Raw genomic sequence first — 22,506 nt, 5'->3', positions numbered from 1 at the left:
TCTTAGTGTCACAGAAAGATATTGGCAGAAGTTTGCTGGAAATGCATCGACGAAAAATATGAGAGAGAAAGAAAAGGTTGAATGAAAGCGCATTCAACTTTAGGCGAATTATAATGAGGGGAGGAGACATCTATTTATAACATGAGATTTTTCCAAGTTCTTCATCTCTCCTATGTGGGACTTGAGAGTTTTTTAGATTTAACACTCAAAAGTTAGTAATGGCTTCTAGCAAATCAAGTTCCAACAATCCCTCACTTGAAATTAAAAAACAATTTTTGAGAATTTTTGTGATCTCAATAAGATTGTGTATAAACAAATGTGTCACGCGACTTGAACCTTTGCACAGTGAGTAAGATCTAGATTTTATTAGAGTGACTCTTAGTCTTGAACTCTATCTCCAACATCAAATCACACACCACCTTTTCAAATGTGTATTCTGTAAAGCCCAAGCGTTAAAGGTCGTGCACGTCTATCCCAATATAGTGAACACTCTAGAAATTTATGCCCCTAAATTTCATAGGAAGCGGCCCCCACTTCCACATTCACATAGGTGAATCTATCGAGAGTACTCTTGTAGCCTAAGTACTTCACTCCAATTGGAGTATATATCTCATTAAGAGTTTAACTCATTCTTACATATGCTGCAGGAATCATGTTTCTCATAATTTTATAGCATGTTCATTCTCATATCACTTCACAACTTGTTATTACCTATTGAACCTATTTCTTGGAATCTCTAATCAGTTAGGTCGGGTTACCATACTCTTAGAAGTATTATGAACTTTCTCTCCAGCTAGCCCTTTCGTCAAAGTATCTGCTAAATTATTCTCAATGCGTACATGATCCACTCTAATAGCTCATATAGAGAGTAACGCTCTAATGGTGTTGTGCTTACAACGAATTTGCCATTTTTTACTGTTATAAAAGCGATTCTCAATTTTTGCAATAGTCGTTGTACTATCACAATGGATCAACACAACTTGTATCAATTTTTCCCATAGGGGAATCTCTCCAAGCAAGCTTTTCAGCCAACTTGATTCTTAAATAGTTGTTTCTAGTGTTATCATCTCAACGTTCATAGTGGATTGTATAACACCGTTTTTCAGAGCACTTTTAATTAAGTAATTACTATTAATGGATTAATTATAGAAATTAATAAGTAATGTTTTAGGCTAAAATTCAGTTGAGTTTTAGTCTTGTATTATGATTTTCTTGCTTGCCCTATTTTTTCAAGAGTTTTTGGAGAATAAAAGTTTTCGAGACGATTTCAGGTCGTTTTATCGAGTTTTCGCCCATTTTTTGAGTTCCGTAACTTGGAATTGAATTCCGATTTCTCCGTTGGCTTCGACATATTATTTCTAGTCAAAATAGACACCAATTTTGTCCATAACTCATCTCTAGATGATTTTCACCTCAAAATTCAAGTTTTGACGTTTCAGGCAAATGTCCTAAATCCGGAGATTGTATATTTCCGGATGAAATTATCCAAAAATGTTCGGACAAGACGTTTATCGGGAAATTACATCATATCAATAAAGTTAGAAGTCATCATTTCATGAGTCACTTACTTATTATTACACAAGTAATGCAAAAGCTTCCAAAAGCCCCTAAATCACTCAACAAATCCTTTCACTCCACCACGATTAGACACATCACCTATGCTAGTCTAAATCTACTTATTTTACATTAAATTTTCTGATTTGATGATGGTGATGGTCTCCTATAAATATCTCACCCCCATTCTCTTATTTTTACACTAAATTCCATATACAAACTAAGGTAGTCTTTTATTTTCTCTTCTTCATCTTATTCTCATACTTCATAAAAAGTTATAAGCTTTTATTATGTTGTTCATAAAGTATAGTTTATATTTGTCTTTAAGCATTTTATGAAGGCATAACTAAAGGGGGTGATAATAAAATCATATGAACTTTTATGTAGTTTTTGACTTTTGTAAATCTTGAAATTTCTTCATTGTTCTTAGATGGAAAAACTATATCTTTGGACAAGGTTAAATGAGTTATTTGTTTGGAAATATTAGAAATTATTGTTAGGAAAAAGTTTGTATTTTATTCTTGAAAGTTTATGATGTTGATGAGTTGTTGTTGAAAATGTTTCATTTTTAGAAAGTATTATGTTTTAAAAGTGGTTTAGCATATTTTACTCTTTGATTTCCAAGTTAAAATAATTATTTGGGATAAAAGATGATTTGTTAAAGTCTGGACTTCATAAACTTAAAGTATTATGAAGTTTTGGATATTAAAGTAGTAGAAAGTCTTACCTTAGGATTTATTTTAATGACTATGAAATTAACACTTCCTAACCCTTGAGGTTTTTCCTAAAAATTTAAAAGGTGTTAAGATGTTCATAAAAAAATGTTGTATTTATTTTAATTGACTTATTTTAAAGTGGTACAAATAACTAAAAGATGTTTAGTGTAAAATATTAAATTAAGAGTCATTCTTTTTTATGATTATGAAAATAATACTTACTAACCTTTGATGTTTTTTCCTAAAAAATTAGGAGGTGTTAAGATGTTCATGAAAATTTGTTTTAGTAGTATACTTGAAATAATGAGATTTACCTAAAAGTCTTGACTTTATAAACTTAAAGTGTTATGAAGTCTTAGATGGTAAAATGATTTAAAAATGTTGAATCTTAGTTAAGTGAACTTACTTTAAAATGGTAAGATTTACTTAAAAAGTATTGATTTTGTTTAAATTGACTTACTTTAAAAATGATAAGTCTAGCTTAATGATCTTATTTTAAAAGATTAGTTTTAGTAAAAATGTCTTACTTACAAAAAATAAGATTTTTGAACTATCGGAAAAATGTAATGAAGTGAAATACATGTCTAGAAAGGTTTTGTCTAAGGAAGGACTTGATATTTTAGGGTGTCTTTACGACCTACCTCTCTTTCCTGGGAACTAGCCTGGTGTATATCCACGGATTACGACATAATTCCGGTATAAGTTTTATTGTAAATCCTACTTTAAAAAGTGTTATTTGATTGTAAGACTTTCAATGACAAATGATGATTCAAAGATATTCAACCTTGAATCGGATGGACGAAAGCAATTAAATTCATTTTAAATCGGGAGTTTTATCTTCGTGTAAAAAGTTATTTCGTTAGTATAATAATTATTGTCAGTTAACTAATTAACGTTATTTTGGTGTAATGAAGAGTTCGAGAGGAGATCAAATCAAGTAAGCTCACCTGCAAACAGAGAACCTAGCGACCTGACACACAAGTGAGGGAGAAAACATTGTGACACAATGGTGTCTGAATATGCATCAGGATCTCCAAACTCCCTCACAAGTTTGGAGTTGCCTTGGTTATTAAGAATTTCGATTAAGTACAACAATATTTCTTATACTGATTTATGTTATGTTTATATATGCAAATACCATGTTTACTCTTGAATTATAATCTTTGAATGATTATTATGGGAATGATAATATTTCAATGATAGTTATGGGAATGATATGTATGTGATAATTGTTAAATTCAAGGTTTAAAAACATGTGATATAAATAGAAATATTTTCCTTGAGAAAAGTAATTAAAATGATATTCATGCTCTTATCGTTGGAGCGAGACAAGTCTCGCTTGAGCAAGAAGTGTCTAGGAAAAATAAGTGTTTTAGCTCGGGGCGAGACATCTCTCTTGAGCTAAAATAGGTACCAAGAGAACTGATTGTTTTCTCGCTTAAGCCACAAATGCCTAAAAAATGGATGTGCCCTCACTTGAGCAAGACAGCTCTCGCTGGAGCGAGAGGGCTCCATATAGATATGACTTCTTTTTAAGTCGTCTGAACGATAACTCTCAGATATATGAGAGCCTAATGGCATGTTTGCCATCAAGAAGTTGTAAAGGTAAATAACTATATGAAATTCTTGAAAGTAATATAAGTAAGGAATTGTTTTGTTAAAGGCGAGGCCCGAGGGTGTGATATTATGCCCACGCAGCGAGATCGTTTGACCGTAAGAGGCTTGGCTAGAGGAGTCGTCCAGGATGATTCAACGATGGTTCGCAATGGTGTTGAGAAGTGTTATGTTGTGCTCATGCAGCGAGATCGTCTGACCATAAGAGGCTTGGCTTGAGAGTCGTCCAGGGTAATTCAGTGATGGTTCTTAGTGGTGCCGAAATTATTCTCTTTTTGTTTATATGTTAAGATTGGGACCCACTAGAAGCATTCTCGATGAGAGATGTCTTAGAATGGGCAGATCGCTAGAAAAGATGGATTAAAATACATAATTTGCTAATTTAGGTTAGGGTGCATATCCATGGTCAAAAATAAAGTAGTGGAGAGAAAATGTACGGGAGACGAATGAGCCCCGAGATGTTGAGAGGGACGATGTTGATGGCGGTGATTCATCAGCAAAGTCTTGAGGGAGAGTCTAGGTGAGACGAGTCCCATGTATTCCTGGATGAGGTATTCTGTTGGATCGGACAGTGCTCACAGCGTACACTAGACGACCTCTGACAACCCCTCTTTGCAATCAGGATCGATGAGAGGGATGCCAAAAGGTGTTTGATACGACACCGTCCTGAAATGGACAGTTCCGTTGGAACAGATCGATCATATATCCTTGCGAGGAATAATTTTGGTGTGATCAAATCGGCTTGTTTTGGGAATTGTACTCTCAGTTATTGGGAGGATAAAGGAGTAAGGATGGTGGACTCATGCATCCTTGATTCTAAATTCTCGAGTTTTATACTTCGGTCATCGTTATTATATGCTTGTATGTTCACATGATATATCTGTACTAGTGTGTTGTCTTGTGTATTATTCCGTGTAATTCCACGACGTCGATGACAAGTTTTTCATAGATGTTTTACTCCTTCATGGATGTTTTACTCCCTCTCTTTTCTTCTGGTGTATTTGTATGCATGTTCCGATGGACCCATCAGCACTGATCTGAGGTTATCGCTTCACTATGTCCCAGGAGAGGACATGGAGTATTGAGGGTAATCGACACACTTACACAGGTCCTTGCAACCTGTAGCTGGATTGGGTAAGCAATGACTTAGTTCTGCATCTTCCACCTTACTACGCAGTTCAGGAGGCATCATTCACTTTGCCCAACCGAAGACCTGCAACCGCCGGACTTTCTGTATCGGTTGAAACTCGAGGCGTACCAGAAATTGTTAAGACCTACCTTAAACAGGATTAACATCATCAGGATCGGCACCAAGAGAGACAAACGGGGCCATGCCAAGGGGTACACCTCGGAGCCCTTGATGGATTGGGGAGCGGATAAAGTGGAGGAGGAGGAAGTCAACGACGACTGTGTAGAGCTTATCTGCATAGAGGATTCAGTTGAGGTCATTGAGATCTCTTCTGACTCGGAAGTGGAGGAAGACCCTAGCGATGCTTCCAGTGCACCTCCGGTTTAGGAGGTTTCTCTTTTGTTTTGTTGTGATATGAACCTGTGTGAGGTACTTTTTGTAATGCCAATGTCTTTTCTTTGTATTTTCAGTTGTTTTTTATTTGTGGCGATGATTAGATTTCGCCCTGTAAACAATTCTGTATTTGTTCAAGAATTTTATGAATTAGGAGTATTTAGAAAAGAATTGTGTTCATTTAATTATCTTCAATGTATTAAGAATTTTATTTCCGCAATGTTTAAAAATGTGACGTCTTGAAAATGGAATAAGGTAAAAGTCAAAATGATTTGTAAGTTATAAATTACAAAAAAAAAAGGGAAATAAAAATTTATCCATTTTTCTAAGAGATTAAATATGAAATGATTTTCGGGGCGTTACAGATTGAGCTAAAATAGTTTGTTTCTTGTTAGACTCTAGATAGTCCATATTAACATTATTGACTTCTTGCCATAAATCAGCATCGAAAGAAGTAAAAAATTCTTGGAGAATTAATGGATCATCCTCCAATATATAGACCATATAATTAGGTCTATAATCTCTAGTATTTCTTACTTTCTTACTTCTTCTAGGTTCTATTTTAAATCTTTCATTTTTTATCATTACTCTAATCACATGTATGTGACTAGTTGATGTGTCATCACTATTCCTCAATTTAAAAGGGAATTTCTTTTTCATTGAAATCAACATCGTTTAGACTCAATAATCATTATTGCGTTAAGGTCATAAAAAATGTACGCCTTGTTGTTTAAAGTATATCCGACGAGTACACATCCATAGGCTCTGTGAGTTTAACTCTCTAGGAGCATACCATCAGAAATAATTTCATGAGCAATTTTATGTATCTTATTGGACTAAGACTTTACTGATTTATCATTAGTCATGTGATACTTAAGGTAATGACTAACTACATATTATTTAGTCTCAGCTTCCTTAGTACCATATTTCTTTTCAAGTGCATACCAAATTAATTTTGTAGACTTGTATAGACTGTAGTAATCATAGAGATCATCAGACAACCCATTCAAAATTAAATTCTTACAAAAGTAATTATTTTCATTCTAGAGAACTATTTCAATATCTAGTTTATCATTTCTCTTTTTCAGCTTTTTTCGGCAACACTAGGATAATAATTTTCAGAACGAGAGCAACTTTTCTCATAGTGAGGAAAATTTTCATCTTATGTTGCCACTGTTTGAAATTTGTCCCAGCAAACCGAAATGGTTTATTCAGGTCAAAGCTGTTCGGTCCACTAATATTATCTATGATAATTGCAATTAAAACGTCTTAAAATTGTTGTTACCGTAGCTTGCAACAATTCTAAATGGCACGAAATAAAATTTATTGGCTGAGTCACGACCATGTCGCTCTCTTTAAGACATTTCGTGGCGTAACCCAAAGTGTGCAAATATACTATCAACCACGTCATCCCCATGATAAAACAGTTTAGATCTCTCTTATTGAATTTTTATTGCACTGTAAGAACCAATCTCGAATACACCAACCACAATATGACTATCATTGCCAATTCTCAAAATTCCCACAATATGGCTATCAATGTCATTTCTCGAAATTCCTACAATATGGCTACTCGTGCCAATTCTTTTCTCACAATACTCACTACTAGTGTCAGTTCTCGAAATGCCCATAATATGGTTATTCATGCCAATTCTTTTCCCTTAATCTGACTACTAGTGTAGTTCTCCAAATTCCCACAATTTGACTGTCTCTACCAATTCTTAGTACTACGGAAAGAAATAGGGAGAAGTTTACCAGAAATGTATCGGCAAAAAATATGAGGGAGAAAGAAAACATTGAATGAAAACACATTCAACTTGAAGTGAATTATAATGATGGGAAATGCCTATTTATAACATGGTATTTTTTCCAAGTTCCTCATCTCTCTTATGTATGTAAGTTATTTTTTTTTTCAAAACTCTTCTATGTGAAACTTGAGAGTTTTTTAGATTTAACACTCAAATGTTTCCACTAATGGCAATATCTATCTCATACAAAATCTAGATTATTATTTTTCATCTTTTATCCTTATACACATCCCCAAAAACTGATTTAAAAACTAAGTGACAATTCAAAATTGTCGATTATGAAAATATGATTACTATTGATTAACATAAGATAATAACCCAAACTTTTTTCACTAAATCTTTTGCATTAGATGTGGTGCTATATAAATTAAGGAGCCAATAGTGTATCATGAATAATTAGGATCACTTTTGAAGTTAACGTAGAAAGTTTCTTTCGAAAAATATTGTCCATGTCGTTGTCCTTGACTATGATTTATAGTACAGATTTCAAAGTTTGACTTTTGGTAGATCAGTAGCTCGTAATTATATGTTGTTCTGTTTGAAGTCCATGACTTAAATTATTGAGAAATTCATTGTTACCATAAAATATCCTAGGAGTGCATGGTAGTTACTATAGATAATCATGCATCATACCATAACATTTTAGTTCCACATCTTGATTATTTGTTAAGAAAAATAATATATTCTTCTACTAAATGTTCTTACCCACAAGAAAGTGACATATGTCACAAAGTGATACTTTATTTATTAATTATTAGCTTACAAGTTACACGTATCACTTTCTTGTGCATAAGAGGATTATTAGAAAGATTTAATAGAAGGATATAACTTTACTCTTCTCCATGGTATTATCATGATACTTGTATAACTGATGTATTATACACATTTCATTATTTTATGTATAAGTACTTATTCTCCTAATAATATTTAAGGGAACATGTGGCTTCCGAGGAAAATACTCATGCATTAGTCCAAATAAAAGGAAAATCTATCAAAGTTTTATGTATCTGATTTTTGTAAGTTTGATAACCTTCTATTATGTTTGTTTTAAAAACTTATAATTGATTTACTTTTGGATTTGAATTTAAAGTTTACATGAAGGATTGCTTCTAACATAATTGACCCCCCTAGTAGCCTATATTTTGAAGGAATAAAGATCCGCTATCTGAATTCGTATCTCATATAATGTCTCACATCAATGATAATATATTATTATTATTACAAAATTTAAACATTCATTTATATTATTATTGGTGAGAAAACACTATATGATATAAGACCCAGAACAAAAAAATCTCTGTTCATTTTGAAGAGTCAGGATATTATAGCTTGATAGTGCATATCACCATATTCATAAGAAATTGTATTCATGCCGGAAGAAGAAATATTCCTTGAATTGCACTTTAACCAACTAAGTATTTGTCGAAGAAGAAGTCAATAATAGGTGTTAGAAAACATACAAAGACCAACTCATGATGAACTTGAAGATATTTAGGAGCAATCATGATATAAGCCCAAAAACAAATGATCAAGCTTGAATATGTAGATAAACTCTACTAGCTTAACTTATACTTTGATAAGGTTGTTTTGATTGTGTCTATCAAAGTTTCAATTAATAGATGAGACACAAATATAAGAAACCATATCTAATATCAATATAGATCTCCTGTCAAAGATCTTATCCCGTACGATGTTCTCCACCAATGATAATAAAACAAAACAAAAATAACAAAAGTTTAAACTTGTATTGTCATAACATATTTTTATTGACAAATAACATTGTATGAGATAAGGTCTATCTGATATGCTTAATTGTGTATGTTGAAAATGGATAAAGATCTTCTCGAGTACCGGGGAATTCAGTACCGGACGAGAATTGTAACAAGTAATAAAAAATTTCAACGACTATGATTTTACATTATTTTTCAATTAAAATAAAAATTTAAAATATTTTTTTTCTCTTTTTAATCCAGAGTGTAACACTAGAGAGAAATGGATTACATCTTTTGTTCCATAAATTGTGCTACTTTATATGCAAGAATCGCAATCTCAATGATTTATCAAAAAAATATTTAATAATTAAACTTTAATTTAAATACATTTTTTAAATCAATCACAAGTCTATGATATATGAAATATCACATCACTCCTTATGAGACAACAAATGTTTCCCAATAGAGAATTAGTACACAAGATAATTGTGTATTATATTTTATTTAAATTCCAACTCTGTTGGGCCTTCCCATTAGCCCAACCCAATATAAATTTCCAATGAGCCCAACCAAATACAAATTTCCAATAAGCCCAACCCAATACATTTCCAATGAGCCCACTAAAAATTCGACACTGATTCTCCCGATTTACAATTTTCAATTGCGATTCTCTCATTCCCCATTTTCCAAATTCTCTTCGTTTATATTCCTCTTCAAATTCTCATTTCCCTCTCTCTCTCTCTAAAAATAACCACCAGTTTCTTCCCAAACTCTCCGTTTAGGGTTTACCAATGCCCTTATTCATCTCCGACGAGGAGTTCTCCCGGTGCGCCGGTGATACCGCCACCGTCGCCGCCAAGGCCGACGCCTTCATCCGAGGCCTCCTCCATGACCTCGACACCGTTCGTGCTAGGGCTGATGCCGCAGACATCAACGCCGAGCAGAACTGCTCTCTCATCGAGCAGAAGTATCTCTCCCTCGCCGCCGAGTTCTCCAAGTTCGAGTCTCAGGTTTCGGAACTCCAATCCTCCCTTGATCAACGGCAACGTGAACTTGCGGAAACGCAATCTCAGAATCATCAAGCTAACTTGAAATTGGTACTAGCCTCATGTTCTCTTTGTTGTTTTGATTTGTTTTAATTTGTACCTTTGTTTGAGGTTTATTGTTTTTAAGTGATTATTTTGATTAAAAAAGCATTTCACATTTGCACATTTGTTTAGATAGGCTTTCACAATGAACAAAACTTTTTCAAAAAAGAGAGGTGGAAATTAGCTTTCCTGATAAACTATGGTTTTTAGCTTTTTTTAGTGTTTTGGTAAACAACTTAATAAGCGCTAGTTCTTATAACATTAGAGTTTATAATCTTCTATTATATTTTTTAGCTTGCTTCATACCTTCTTTGGCAACACTTACTGAAATAAGCTAAAAAGAGCTGGCATGAAGGATATAAGTTATTTCTAAGAAGCTTCAGCATGAGTGCATATATAATGAGAGAAGCTAAATAAGCTTTCTATTATCTCTTCCAAACAGCCCCAAATTCGTTTTTGCCCGTCACTGTGCATGGTAAGCATTTTGCAAGACATGATTCCGAATGACTGAATTCGACTATAATTGAGATCAAAGTTAAGTGATTCATGTTTGGTTGATTTATTCTAAAACGAAATTTGGTGGAAAAGTATGTGTAAAAGTTTTAACTTTTAACTAAATGCAAAAGTTGCATTTTCTCACCTCTCGCAAATGTGATCTCGAGACCCAAACATGATTCTTTATAATTTCCAAACACGTTGGCACAATGTCCAAACTATGTTTTATCCTCAAACGCGATTTTAGAGGCTCTGAACGTGAACCCAGAAACACAGTCAGAATTGCATTTTTAATCCTAAACAAATGGGCCCCACATTTCTGTTATTACTCTCGTTGTTGTGGTTTGATGGTGTTATTTGGTTGTTAGGTTGAGAAGGATAGGGAGATAGAGAGTTTGAGGACGGAGGTGGGGGAACTTCATAAGTCCAAGAGGCAGTTGATTGAGTTGAATGAGCAGAAGGATTTGGAGATTAGCGAGAAGAATGCAACCATCAAGAGTTATCTTGATAAGATTGTGAGTTCCTTTGCTTTTGGTGGTGTTAGTATTGTTGGTTTGGTTTTGTTTTGTAGGTGAATACTTGTAATGATGCTTTCTTTCTTGTGTTTGATGGTGTGGTGTTGTTGAAGGTCCGTTTGACTGAAAATGCTGCTCATAAAGAGGCCCGTTTGAGCGAAGTTGAGGCTGAGTTGGGGCGATTGCGGTCTGCTTGCACCCGATTCCAACAGGTATTTTCCTTGTTGTTTTCCTGTATTTGTTATTCTTTTGATTTGTTTGGACTCGTCTGATTTTTAGGGGATATTATTTTCTGAAGTTCTCCAATGAAATTTGGATAGTAAGCTATATGTGTCTAAAATAGTTTAATCATGGAAACAATGTCTTCACATATGAGGGTAAGATTACATACATCTACCCTCTCTAGACTCCCACTAGTGTCATGAACTGGGCCACCCTTTATACACTTTTGCCTGTGATAATACTATTGGCACTGAATTCTTTGACTGATTGACTGTGTTTATCTCTTAATATTTCATTTCTAAGTGGATTATATTAATGGCATATACCAATGCCAATCATAAAAAGGGCATACAGTGATGCTAATCAGTTTCTCACACTTCAATTGAGATGTGTGAATTGCTGTTGTTTTAAATGGGTGTCAAAATACCTCTATCTTAATTTATTGATCTTGTTTGTTGTGCACATTTTCTTGTTTCATATGTGAAAACTAGTATTTGCTTTCACTATAACTATACAATGTTTGCAAGCAGGAGAAGGATATTCTTGAGAGGCAGAATGCTTGGCTTAATGATGAATTGACTGCTAAAGTTAACAGTTTCTTTGAGCTCCGTAGAAAACACACAGACTTGGATGCTGATATGTCTTCCAAACTTACAGATGTAAGCAAGTTTAATATTTAATAGAAAATTACTATTTTTTTATTTTAGTTTCCTTGTCGTTTGCCACTTCAATATTTTTGATTTATTGTAAACATTTTCAGGTAGAGAGACAATTCAGTGAATGCTCTAAATCTCTACAGTGGAACAAGGATAGAGTGAGGGAGCTAGAAGTGAGGCTTAAATCTACACAAGAGGTTGAAAAATTCAACTAATTTTCTTAAAATATGAATGTTGGGTTCATTTTAAATCAAAGCAGGCTTATCCGTCTTCCTTTTTCCTTTTAAGGCACTAATTTCTGCTAAAGATGCTGCCGCAACCAATGAAGAGCGATTATCTACTGAACTCTCCACTGTGAGTGCTCTGGGAAGGCTTTGCCACATTCCCCCCCCCCCCCCCTATTTATCTTTTTAGGCATGGATTTAATATGGTTAAGTTTCAAATATAGCTTCATGGCATGATAGTGGAATTTATTGGAGATGGATGAGGAGTCAAACAAAAAAGGCGATTATCATGCTTGAAAACAATGATGAAATAAAGGACGATGCGAAATAATAGATCCCTTAATTTATCTAAGAGAAAAGGGGGAGTACGGTTCCTCCAAAGCATGAAAAGCTGATTACACAAAGGAACTGAGAAAATTTGAAATTCACCAAGCTTCTCAACCTTTTTGTATACATTCATATTGTAATTCATTCCAAGGAGAGTTCATATACAACAACAAATGAGCCTTAATCTCATTAGGTGTAGTCATTTACATAAGTCAAACGACGCCATAATGATTTATCACAAATCATGTTCACCGACAAAACATTAATCATTAAATCTTTCCTAATCATTCCTCCTATAGCTTTTTACCCCTATCATCCTCTAGAAATTGGACTAACCCTCATTTAATCTACTCTCCTTAGTGAGACTTCTATTAATCTCATGTACATATGTCCATACTACCTATAAGATGCGATTCTATCATCTTTTCTACAACAATAACTACTATAACTTTCACCCTAATGCATTAATTTGTAATTTATCTCCTCTATTGTGTCCACTTATCCAACATGATATTTTCATATCTATTACATGGAATTAATTCTTTTGTTGACATGTTACTTCCCAACATTTAGTCCCATATAACATCACAGGTCTTATAAATGTGTGATAATACTTCCTTGTAAGCTTGAGTGACACCTTTCTAACATTTATGACAACTAAATATTTAGTCATTCATCCACCCAATTGAATTTATGGTTTACATTTTTGTCAATCCCCCATTAGGTTTTATAATTGACTTCAAATACTTAAATATAGTGACATATAGTAAGATATGATCTTTAATCTTTACCTTTATAATAGTGTTTGTCCATTTTTTGCTCAACTTATACTTCATATACATTGTCTTACTTTAACTTACAAGAAAACTATGTGCTTTTAAAGGTGAGTGGGGATCCATTTATTCCAAGAGTAAGTTTTTTAAACTCACTCCCCATCCTAGCCATCAATTTTATGGACATTTAATAGTTTAGATTTACTCACTAATTCAAATCATTAGATTCCCCAAGAATTGATGGCGAGGATGAGGAGTAAGTTTAAAAAACTTACTCTTGGAGTAAGTAGATCCCTCCCCTTTAAAGGTTGTCTCCACATTTCTAACTTTCCATTTTATTCATTTCTTAAATCTATAACTAGGACAATATCAACTACAAAAATATGGATTGTGGCACCGATTATTCAATATGCTCAGTAAGCAAATTCAAAACCAATTCAAACAAGTGGTGTCTCAATGTTGACCATTGATGTTTTCGTATGGCAATAGGAAAATCTTTTGAGACCTCATCTCGTGTTCACACATTGATTTGACCATATCATACATATCCTTGATAACTCGAGTGTAGGCCATTCATAAATCTTTCTTATCTAGAGCTTTTTACAATACCTCTCTAGGAACCTTATCACACACTTTCTCTAAATTATTGAAAATTATGTGCATATCCCTTTGGCTCCTTTGATATCTCTATCAATGGTTGTTGCAAGTATATAACTTTGCTCTCCTAGAACGTTCGATGCCTCATTAAATATATTATCTAGTTGAACCGCTATCATCATCTATCCTTTTCAAAACTTCTTTCACGTCCAATTCTCGCATTCTACGATAAAGGCATAATTTTTTTCCTCCTCTTTTGTGTTTACTCTATCAGAATGAAAGGAATCATGTTTATCATTGAAAATCGTGTGAAAGTAGTTCTTCCATCTTTGCTTAATATCTTTGTCATTCACCAAGATTTTTGCATCTTCATGTTTAATGCATTTCACTTGGTCTAAGTCTTTTGTCTTTCTTTCCCTACCATTTGAAGTTTGTAGACACTTCTTTCCCCTCCCTACCTAGAGTTTTGTATAACCCATCACACACTCTATCTTTCTTTTGCTCCTCGCTTTCTTTGTCTCTTTCTTAAATACGTTGTATTTTTCCAACTTTCAAAATTTTTATACAATGACCATGCTTTATAACATTTCTTTTTCACTTTAACATTGTTTTGAACACTTTTGTCCCACCACCATGGTTCTTTACCCTCTTGTTGAATGCATCTTGATTAACTTCATATATTCTTTGCTATGTTTCTAATTCCTTTGGCCACCTACTCCTACATATCGGTATTCAAAATCCTTCCTCCATAATCCTTTTAATTGAAGCTCCTATGTTCCTATTCCTTCAATTTCCACCATTCGATTCTTGAGACTTTATCTTGACATTTTCTCACTATTCTACTACTAGCCTTGACACTCATAACCAAAACTCTATGTTAGATCGTCAAACTCTCTCCAGTTATGACTGGGCAGTCTAAGTATAACTTTCTATATGATTTCCTTATGAGAAAGAAATCAATTTAAGAATGTGTAACCTAGTCTTATTATATATGATAATATGCTCTTCCAGTTTCTTAAAACATGTCTTGACTATTGTAAAATCAAAAGTAAATAAGAAATCTAGAATAGTCCTACCTTCTATATTAGCTTCTCCTTGCTATAACCCTCATGAAAACCTTTAAATCCTCTAGTTTCCCCCTACTATGCCTTCCAAATACTTTCAAAATCATATCTTGTGATGTTCGTCTAGCCCTACCTAGGGTGAATAAGCACTAATCTCATCATAGGTGTCTTTCTTTGTTACAAACTTTAGCCAATCTCCTATTCTTTTTATATTTACCACATCCTTCTCCCAATCTTTATCTACAATTACACCCACTATATCTCTCATCTTGTCTTAAGACTCTTAATTGTGTACCATAACTTAAAACTTGGAGCGTTTAATTTTCTTGTCTTTCCTCAATCCACTTAGTTTCTTGTAGGCACATGAAATTTATCCTCCTTCTCCTAATCACCGTGTCTATTGGTGATTCTTACATATCACTTACTTTTCATATGTTAGGCATGTTTTTATTAGGTTAACCTGTCATATAATGAATGTGCCGGTTATTTTTATGGGGCATTTTCTTTTATGAATGTCAAATATTAGATGTCCTTTTGTGATATTAAAGTAAACTTAATGAGAGTGGGGAGTTGAAGTACAACCATTATGATAATAAGAGATCCTCCAAAGCAAGGAAGTGATAGACAAATCCTACTACCTTTGCATATATGAGATAGTAACTCCCTTGTCTGAAGCAGCTTTGAGCAGAACACCAAAGAAAAGTGAAAAAAATAACTACCCCAACTCATGTTTGGGAGCACAAATGTATATTTTGTGAGAGTACAATTTTATTGACAAGATATACACTCTGATGTAATTTTCAAGATATTCACATTAATTACTTGTGTATTTTATTATGCATTTGGACTGTGTCATGTTTTTAGGTTAATAAGCTAAATGAGTTGTATAAAGAAAGTTATGAGGAATGGTCAAGAAAAGCCGCAGATCTAGAGGGTGTGATAAAAGCGATGGAGGTGAAGTTTGTTTGTTATTATGCTTTTTCTGTTGCTTGAAATTGGTCAAATTAAAGTGCTTGAATTTCTAAAGTCACCTGTTTTTAAACAGTTACACCTAAAACAAGGTGAAGATGTTTACAAAGAGAAGCTTGAGAAGGAATTATGTGCTAGAAAACAGGTTGAAAAGGTATTTTATTCTTTCCCTGTCAGTGTTGGTGCTGTGTCCTTTTTTGGATTAACATGAAATGAGTAGTTATTTTTTAATAGATAATGATGAGATAAACTTGCTACTAAATTGGATACTGTGGGTCTGTAAGCTAGAAAATGTTTAGGTCATTATAGGTAATTCTTGAAGATGGTGAATACTGGGATGACGTTGGGTTGCTCCCATTTGATTTGTTCTGTTCTCAAATGTATAACTAAGAATGCTTTATATCTATCTGGGTGCTTTTAGGAGGCTGCCGATTTGAAGGAAAGGCTTGAGGAGTGTGAAGCTGAAATTCAGACAAGGAAAAAGGCGAACGAGTCTAATAATCTTTCACTCACCAGTTTTACTGCTCATCCGTATGTCAATCATAACCTTTTTGCTCCTTTGAAATCACAATTTACTCATCTTCCCATGGTTTTCCAGCATGTGTTCCTTTTCACAGTATAAGTTGTTGACACTGTCAAGCCACAGAGATGCAGTATTGTGCCACATGTTTTCTGTTACATTGGTGTTATTGTCATCCAGATAACGCTAAATAACTTCATGCCATTTGAAATCTGATTTCCCACCCCCCTTGGTTTTTTAGCTATGAGGAAAAATGGGATGTAATATGTTAAAATCTGCCACTTCTCCTCTGGAAGATGTCATATGGTGGTGAGGATTGCTGCCCTTCTACTGTTGTGTCCGCTGTTGGTAACAGTGATCTAGGACATTAATTTGTTTATGATGTTAGATTGTGATTTTTCCTTGAGGTTTTGGGGGATTAAGGTTTAGTTGTTGATTTTGGGGGAACCAGACCATTCTGCTATGCTCTCTGCTGTTGACAACACTCATTTTGGTCATAAATATATGGTGGTTATTTGATTTTCCCCTGAGGGGTTAATGTTCGTTGACAGAGCTAAAAGTCAGATCAATTCCTTAATTGCTATATCTTATTTGATGGGATATTCCTTTTTTTTAGAGATTGGAAATACAATTATACAAGTTAGAGTAAATGTTTCCAGTATTTGTTTTCGTTCTTGATTGATAGAAATTCTGGTGTTTTGTGGGTATGCAGCTGGACAGCAGAAGTAGATAATGATAATTTTTTCTTCCATTGTGAAATTATGCAAAGGCAGCATATTGTATTGAATCTCTTCCCAACTGTATTAATGATAAAAATTATGAATAGACTTAATCATGGTCTTGATTTGGGGATGAGACATAAGTTGATGTTTGTTCAATCTGTTGTGTGATTTTTCACTGACATATGTGTTGACAGTTAGTTTCATGGATCGTGTTTTATCGGTCATGTATCAACTAACCTGGAAAAAGTTCCTAAAACCTTGTTTTATTTACAGGTGGTTTGCATCAATTGAAGTTGATAACATGGTTGATGAAAATAGCGCAATAGTCCCAAAAATTCCTGTTGGTGTTTCTGGAACAGCATTAGCTGCTTCACTTATGCGAGATGGATGGAGTGTGAGTTATCGAAGTTTTACTTTTCATATTGGTGCCCCTTTTTCATTTGGTTTATGCAGATGAATATTCTCACTGTCTCCCTCTATTTCCTGAAGTTGGCCAAAATGTATGCAAAGTACCAAGAGGCTGTTGATGCATTTAGACACGAACAATTGGGCAGGAAGGAGTCAGAGGCAATTTTGCAACGGGTATGGTTGGCCTGATGCATATTTATATTAATAAATAATAATTCCAAATGAAGGGTAAGTGATGACAACCATGGTTTTGAACACCAGACTGGGCTGACTTGGATAGATCCATATGTCAGACTGGTCAAGCTTAACAGATACTGAGAAGTGGCTGTCTGACTGAACCACGGGTCTAATGTCAGTGTTATTTGATTATTTTCTAATTTGCTTAAAAATTGATTAGATGGGAAATGAACCTGGATCAAGTTGAAGCTAGCATTCCAACTATTTAACTAGATGTTTTGCTGTAACTTTTTTCCTTATTTTGAATAATCTCATTTATAAAAAGTTTAAGAAAATGAAAGAGATAAAATAGAAAGAGAAAGAGAGGGGTGAGAGAGTTTCAGTGAGAAAGAAGATTTGAAAATCTGGTAATTAACTGAATGGCAGCTTTACAGATTTTAGTATCTAACCATCTATAGTCAATACCCAGGGTTTACAACATTATTCCTAATTATAACTAAATCTAGAAAATTAAAATTGTATAAACTGAAGTATTCATTTCTATACTATATTAGCATAATACCACGTATTGTAACATTTCCCCCTCAAAGTCATTGGGTGCTACAGAGTATATGGATCAAACACCCCCGAGTTTGTGCATCAAAGTACAAAACAGAAGGTTTGACAGTGCTTTAGTAAGCACATATGGTCTTATGCAAGATAATGACAGACACGGGGTTTTCATCTAGGACCTTTTCTTGACCAAAAACGACATCCATCTATTTATGTGTAGTGTTGGAATGTAGAACAGGATTTTGAGATAGCTGCACTGTTCTTAGACTATCACAATGAAAAACCGGGAGAGGGATTGGAATTTGATACTTTCAATTTTTTTGCTCTCTATAATTTGTTGAATAATATATACCTTCCCCCCTCCCTGCCTATTATGTTAATGTTGATGCAATCTTCTAGTAACTTTTTTCAGGTTCTGTATGAGTTAGAGGAAAAAGCAGAAGCCATTGTTGATGAAAGAGGTATGCCTTGTTCATTGAATGGGAGTTTAATAAACACACTGTGAATTACTAAACTATGAACAACATTATTATTAAATCCCAATTCCAAGACTGTTGTCTATCATGAGTAGAGAGGTGAGAGAATATGAGGGAGGAAAGAGAACAGAGAGGCTTTTCTTGATTGAAAACTGTATATATTGTGAATGAATAATGATATACACATAGGTAACCTGTTTATATTGAGTGTGAACTTGTGAAGCCGTTTCTTACGGCTATCAATTCTGACAAATTCCTAACTGGCTTCTTACAACCCTAACCACCTTGCTTAGTCAGCAGGGAGCTATGATACACAAGACATTCTAATACTGTCCTCAAGGATACAAGAAATATACACCTGCATCCTGATTCTAGCACTTCTTTTTTGTCTATTATCGGAGAATAGGTCCTAGTTTAGTTTGTTATGCTTAGATGTAAGCCAACTGTGTTAGTTAGGCTTAGCTCATAGCTTCAAAACTGGATCTGTTAGCTTAGCTTGTCAAGGACTGCTCTATAAATAGAGTTGCCTATCATTGTAATACTAACTTTCAGAAATAGTAAATTCAGTTTTCAGTTATCTCTCTCTATCGTAAGAGGCAGTTATCTTTACATGATATCACACCATCTATGGCTAGCATAAATGTTCTTTGTTCTAATGGCACCCACCACTCTTCCACCATTCACCACCTCTTCTCCAACTGCAGCTTATTCCTCTTTGTTCTTTGCCTCTGATTCTCACTCTTCCTCTACTTTCAATCAAGCTCACTGAGAATAATAGACTTTCCTGCCCACATACTCATCACCAGCAAGGTATAGTTGAAAGAAAGCATAGACATATAGTGGAAACAAGACTTGCCCTGTTAGCAAATGCCTGCTTGCCCTTATCTTTTTTTGGCAATATGCCTTTACCACTGCAATATATCTAGTCAATAGACTGTCTTCTCTTACTCTAATCAATCATTCATCTCACACACTACTTTTTGCTGCCAATCCTGATTCCAGCACTTCTTTTTGTGTCTATTATTAGATAATAAGTTTTAGTTTACTTTGTTATGCTTTGATGTAGGCCAACTATGTTAGTTAGGCTTAAGCTCATAGCTGTCAAAGCTAAGCGAATCTGTTAACTTAGCTTGTCAAGGTCAGCTCTATAAATAGAGAGCTGCCCATCATTGTCATAACTAACTTTTAGAAATAGTGAATTCAGTTTTCAGTTCACTCTCTCTCTCTCTCTATATATATATATATATATACATGTATATGTCAAGTGATAAGGCTCAAACCAGGCCAAAGATTGTTAATGTATATAAAAGGGGAAAAAAGGGAGTTTGGTTGAAATAGAATAACCAACTTACCTATTATACCCTTGGGTAGTTAGGCAGTTAAGCTTCTATAAATAGAAAGCTGTTAGAGGGAAGTTACTCATTGAATTAGAGAGAGAATTCCAACTGATTGTGGAATCAGTGAGGGTGTGGATTGAGGTATCCTTGTACACAGATAATTCTTCTTCTTTTTCTTCTTCTTCTTCTTACATTCAATAAAATACTCTATAAAACCCTAGCAAAATCCAATTGATTCTGGTTAGGGGCAATTCCTTTAAATTCTGTTCTATAATTGCAATCATTGATACCAGTGTTTATCACTGGTATCAGAGCACCGTTTCTGGTGCCTGAGGGAAGTGAGAATCACCATTGTTTCCACCGCAATAGCCTATGGTTTCTACGTGAAGAATGTCACGAGAAAACGAGAATTGGGAAGAGATGAGACAAGAGAGAGAAGAGCTTCAAATGCGAGTGAAACTCAACAAGGCACACATGAAGAAAACAGAAGAGTTGCTAGAAGCTATAGCCTCGAAGCTAGGGATTTCAAGTGGTAATCAATCCGCAGAGAGGAGAAGCGAAAACGAGGAAGAGGTAGAAAGCCATAAACTTCCTTCAAGTCACGATAAATGGAGGAGACTTGAGATTCCAATCTTCTGCGGTGATGATGCACATGGTTGGGTGTAGAAATTGGAGAGATATTTTGCGATGCGAGCCATCACAAAGGAGGAGAGGATGCAAGCAACAATGGTTGCCCTTGATGGGAAGGCTCTTAGCTAGTTCCAGTGGTGGGAACGATGCAATCCCTCACCTACGTGGAGTAGCTTCAAGATAGCCGTGGTAAGACGTTTTCAACCCTCTATGATACAACATCTCTTTGAGTTGTTGTTGTCCTTAAAACAAGAGGATAGCGTGGAAGCATACATAGAAGAATTTGAGAAGTATGTAGGGGCTTTGCAAGAAATCAATCTAGATTTTGTAAGAGGGATCTTCCTAAATGGGTTAAAAGAGGAGGTGAGGGTAGAGGTAAGGTTGTATGAGTTGGGAACTTTACCTGAAGTGATACAAAAAGCCATACTCATTAAACAGCAGAATACAATGATGAATAGGAGGCTTAGTGGGGGTTATGCTAAATCTGGGATTCCATACAAGAACCCAACTTACAATAGGGTGGTACCATTGGATCCATCTACTACTGGTAGTAATAGGAGAGAGGGGTTATCATCAGTTGGTAGTGCTAGAACTGTTCAAGAAGTTGATAGTTCCAGGAATAGAGGGGAGTATAGGAGGCTTACCAGTGTTGAGATGAGGGAGAAAAGGGAAAAGGGACTTTGCTTCAGGTGTGATGAACCGTTCACTAGGGATCACGTTTGTAAGAATAAACAACTAAGGATGCTTATTCTTGGTGAGGGGGAGGAGTCAGGGGGGGAATTAGAGGTGGGGCAAGAGCAGGATGTCCTCAATTCCCTATAACTATCCCTTTACTCAATGAAAGGGTTCACTTCCACAATCTTGGAAGATTAAGGGGACTCTGGGTAGTAGATCAGTAGTGGTGATGATTGATTGTGAAGCCTCACATAATTTCATAGCCAAGGAAGTAGTAGAGAGTATGAAGTTGAAAGTGCAAGAGACTAAAGCCTATATGGTGGAGGTTGGGGATGGACACAAAGTGAATTGTCATGGGAGGTGTTCACAACTCAAACTGACTCTACAAGGGTTGGAGGTGATTCAGGATTTTTACCTATTTGGGTTGAAAGGAGTAGATCTGGTGCTAGGTATTGAATGGCTAGCAGGGTTTGGGTGAGGTCAGTGCTAACTTTGAGAAGATGATTCTAAACATCAATAAGGCAGGGTCCACATTTACTCTGATGGGAGATCCCACTTTGACCAGGACATAATTATCTTTGGGGGCCCTCATGCAGGTACTTATGGAGGAGGGGGAGGGCGTTAGTGATCCAGTGTGATACTCATCAACATTCCCAGGCTAAAGAGGTTGTGCCCATAGAATTGCAACAAATGCTACTCTAGTATCAAGATGTTTTCCAGGATCCTCATGGGCTCCCACCCTCAAGAAGGCATGACCATGCCATTCACTTGAAGGAAGGAACTGAGGTACCTAATATCAGACCTTACAAGTGTCCACATTATCAGAAGGATGAAATTGAAAGTTTGGTGGCTGAGATGATGGCTGCAGGGATAATTAGACCTAGCATCAGTCCCTACTCTATCCCTATTATTCTAGTAAAGAAAAAGGATGGAGGATAGAGGTTTTGTGTAGACTAGGGCACTTAACAAAATTACTGTGCCAAATAAGTTCCCAATTCCATTGGTTGAGGAACTACTTGATGAACTAGGGGGTGCAAGGGTGTTCTCTAAGCTAGACCTTAAATTAGGCTATCATCGGATAAGGATGAAGGAGGAAGATGTTGAGAAGACAACCTTTAGAACTCATGATGGACACTATGAGTTCTTGGTCATG

The 22,506-nt window shown here is 35.1% G+C and overlaps 1 protein-coding gene across 2 annotated transcripts in view; it reads left to right on the top strand.

The window, feature by feature from the left end:
- LOC109347972 (nuclear-pore anchor-like) overlaps positions 9,579-22,506 on the top strand; it is a 36,784-nt gene continuing 23,856 nt past the window's right edge. The window contains exons 1-12 of one of the 2 annotated variants that reach the window (XM_019588131.1): positions 9,579-10,023; positions 10,878-11,024; positions 11,138-11,236; positions 11,777-11,905; positions 12,007-12,099; positions 12,191-12,256; positions 15,752-15,841; positions 15,933-16,010; positions 16,278-16,387; positions 17,372-17,492; positions 17,588-17,680; positions 18,648-18,696. In XM_019588131.1, coding sequence (XP_019443676.1) covers positions 9,718-10,023; positions 10,878-11,024; positions 11,138-11,236; positions 11,777-11,905; positions 12,007-12,099; positions 12,191-12,256; positions 15,752-15,841; positions 15,933-16,010; positions 16,278-16,387; positions 17,372-17,492; positions 17,588-17,680; positions 18,648-18,696 — 1,381 coding nt within the window. In that variant the 5' untranslated portion in view covers positions 9,579-9,717. Of the gene's footprint in view, positions 10,024-10,877; positions 11,025-11,137; positions 11,237-11,776; positions 11,906-12,006; positions 12,100-12,190; positions 12,257-15,751; positions 15,842-15,932; positions 16,011-16,277; positions 16,388-17,371; positions 17,493-17,587; positions 17,681-18,634; positions 18,697-22,506 lie in introns of those variants that run through there. The other variant, XM_019588132.1, reaches the window with a different exon arrangement.

Source organism: Lupinus angustifolius, chromosome LG05 (genome assembly GCF_001865875.1).
Source record: "Lupinus angustifolius cultivar Tanjil chromosome LG05, LupAngTanjil_v1.0, whole genome shotgun sequence".
Taxonomy (NCBI): domain Eukaryota; kingdom Viridiplantae; phylum Streptophyta; class Magnoliopsida; order Fabales; family Fabaceae; genus Lupinus; species Lupinus angustifolius.
This window is presented reverse-complemented; position numbering and strand designations above follow the sequence as displayed.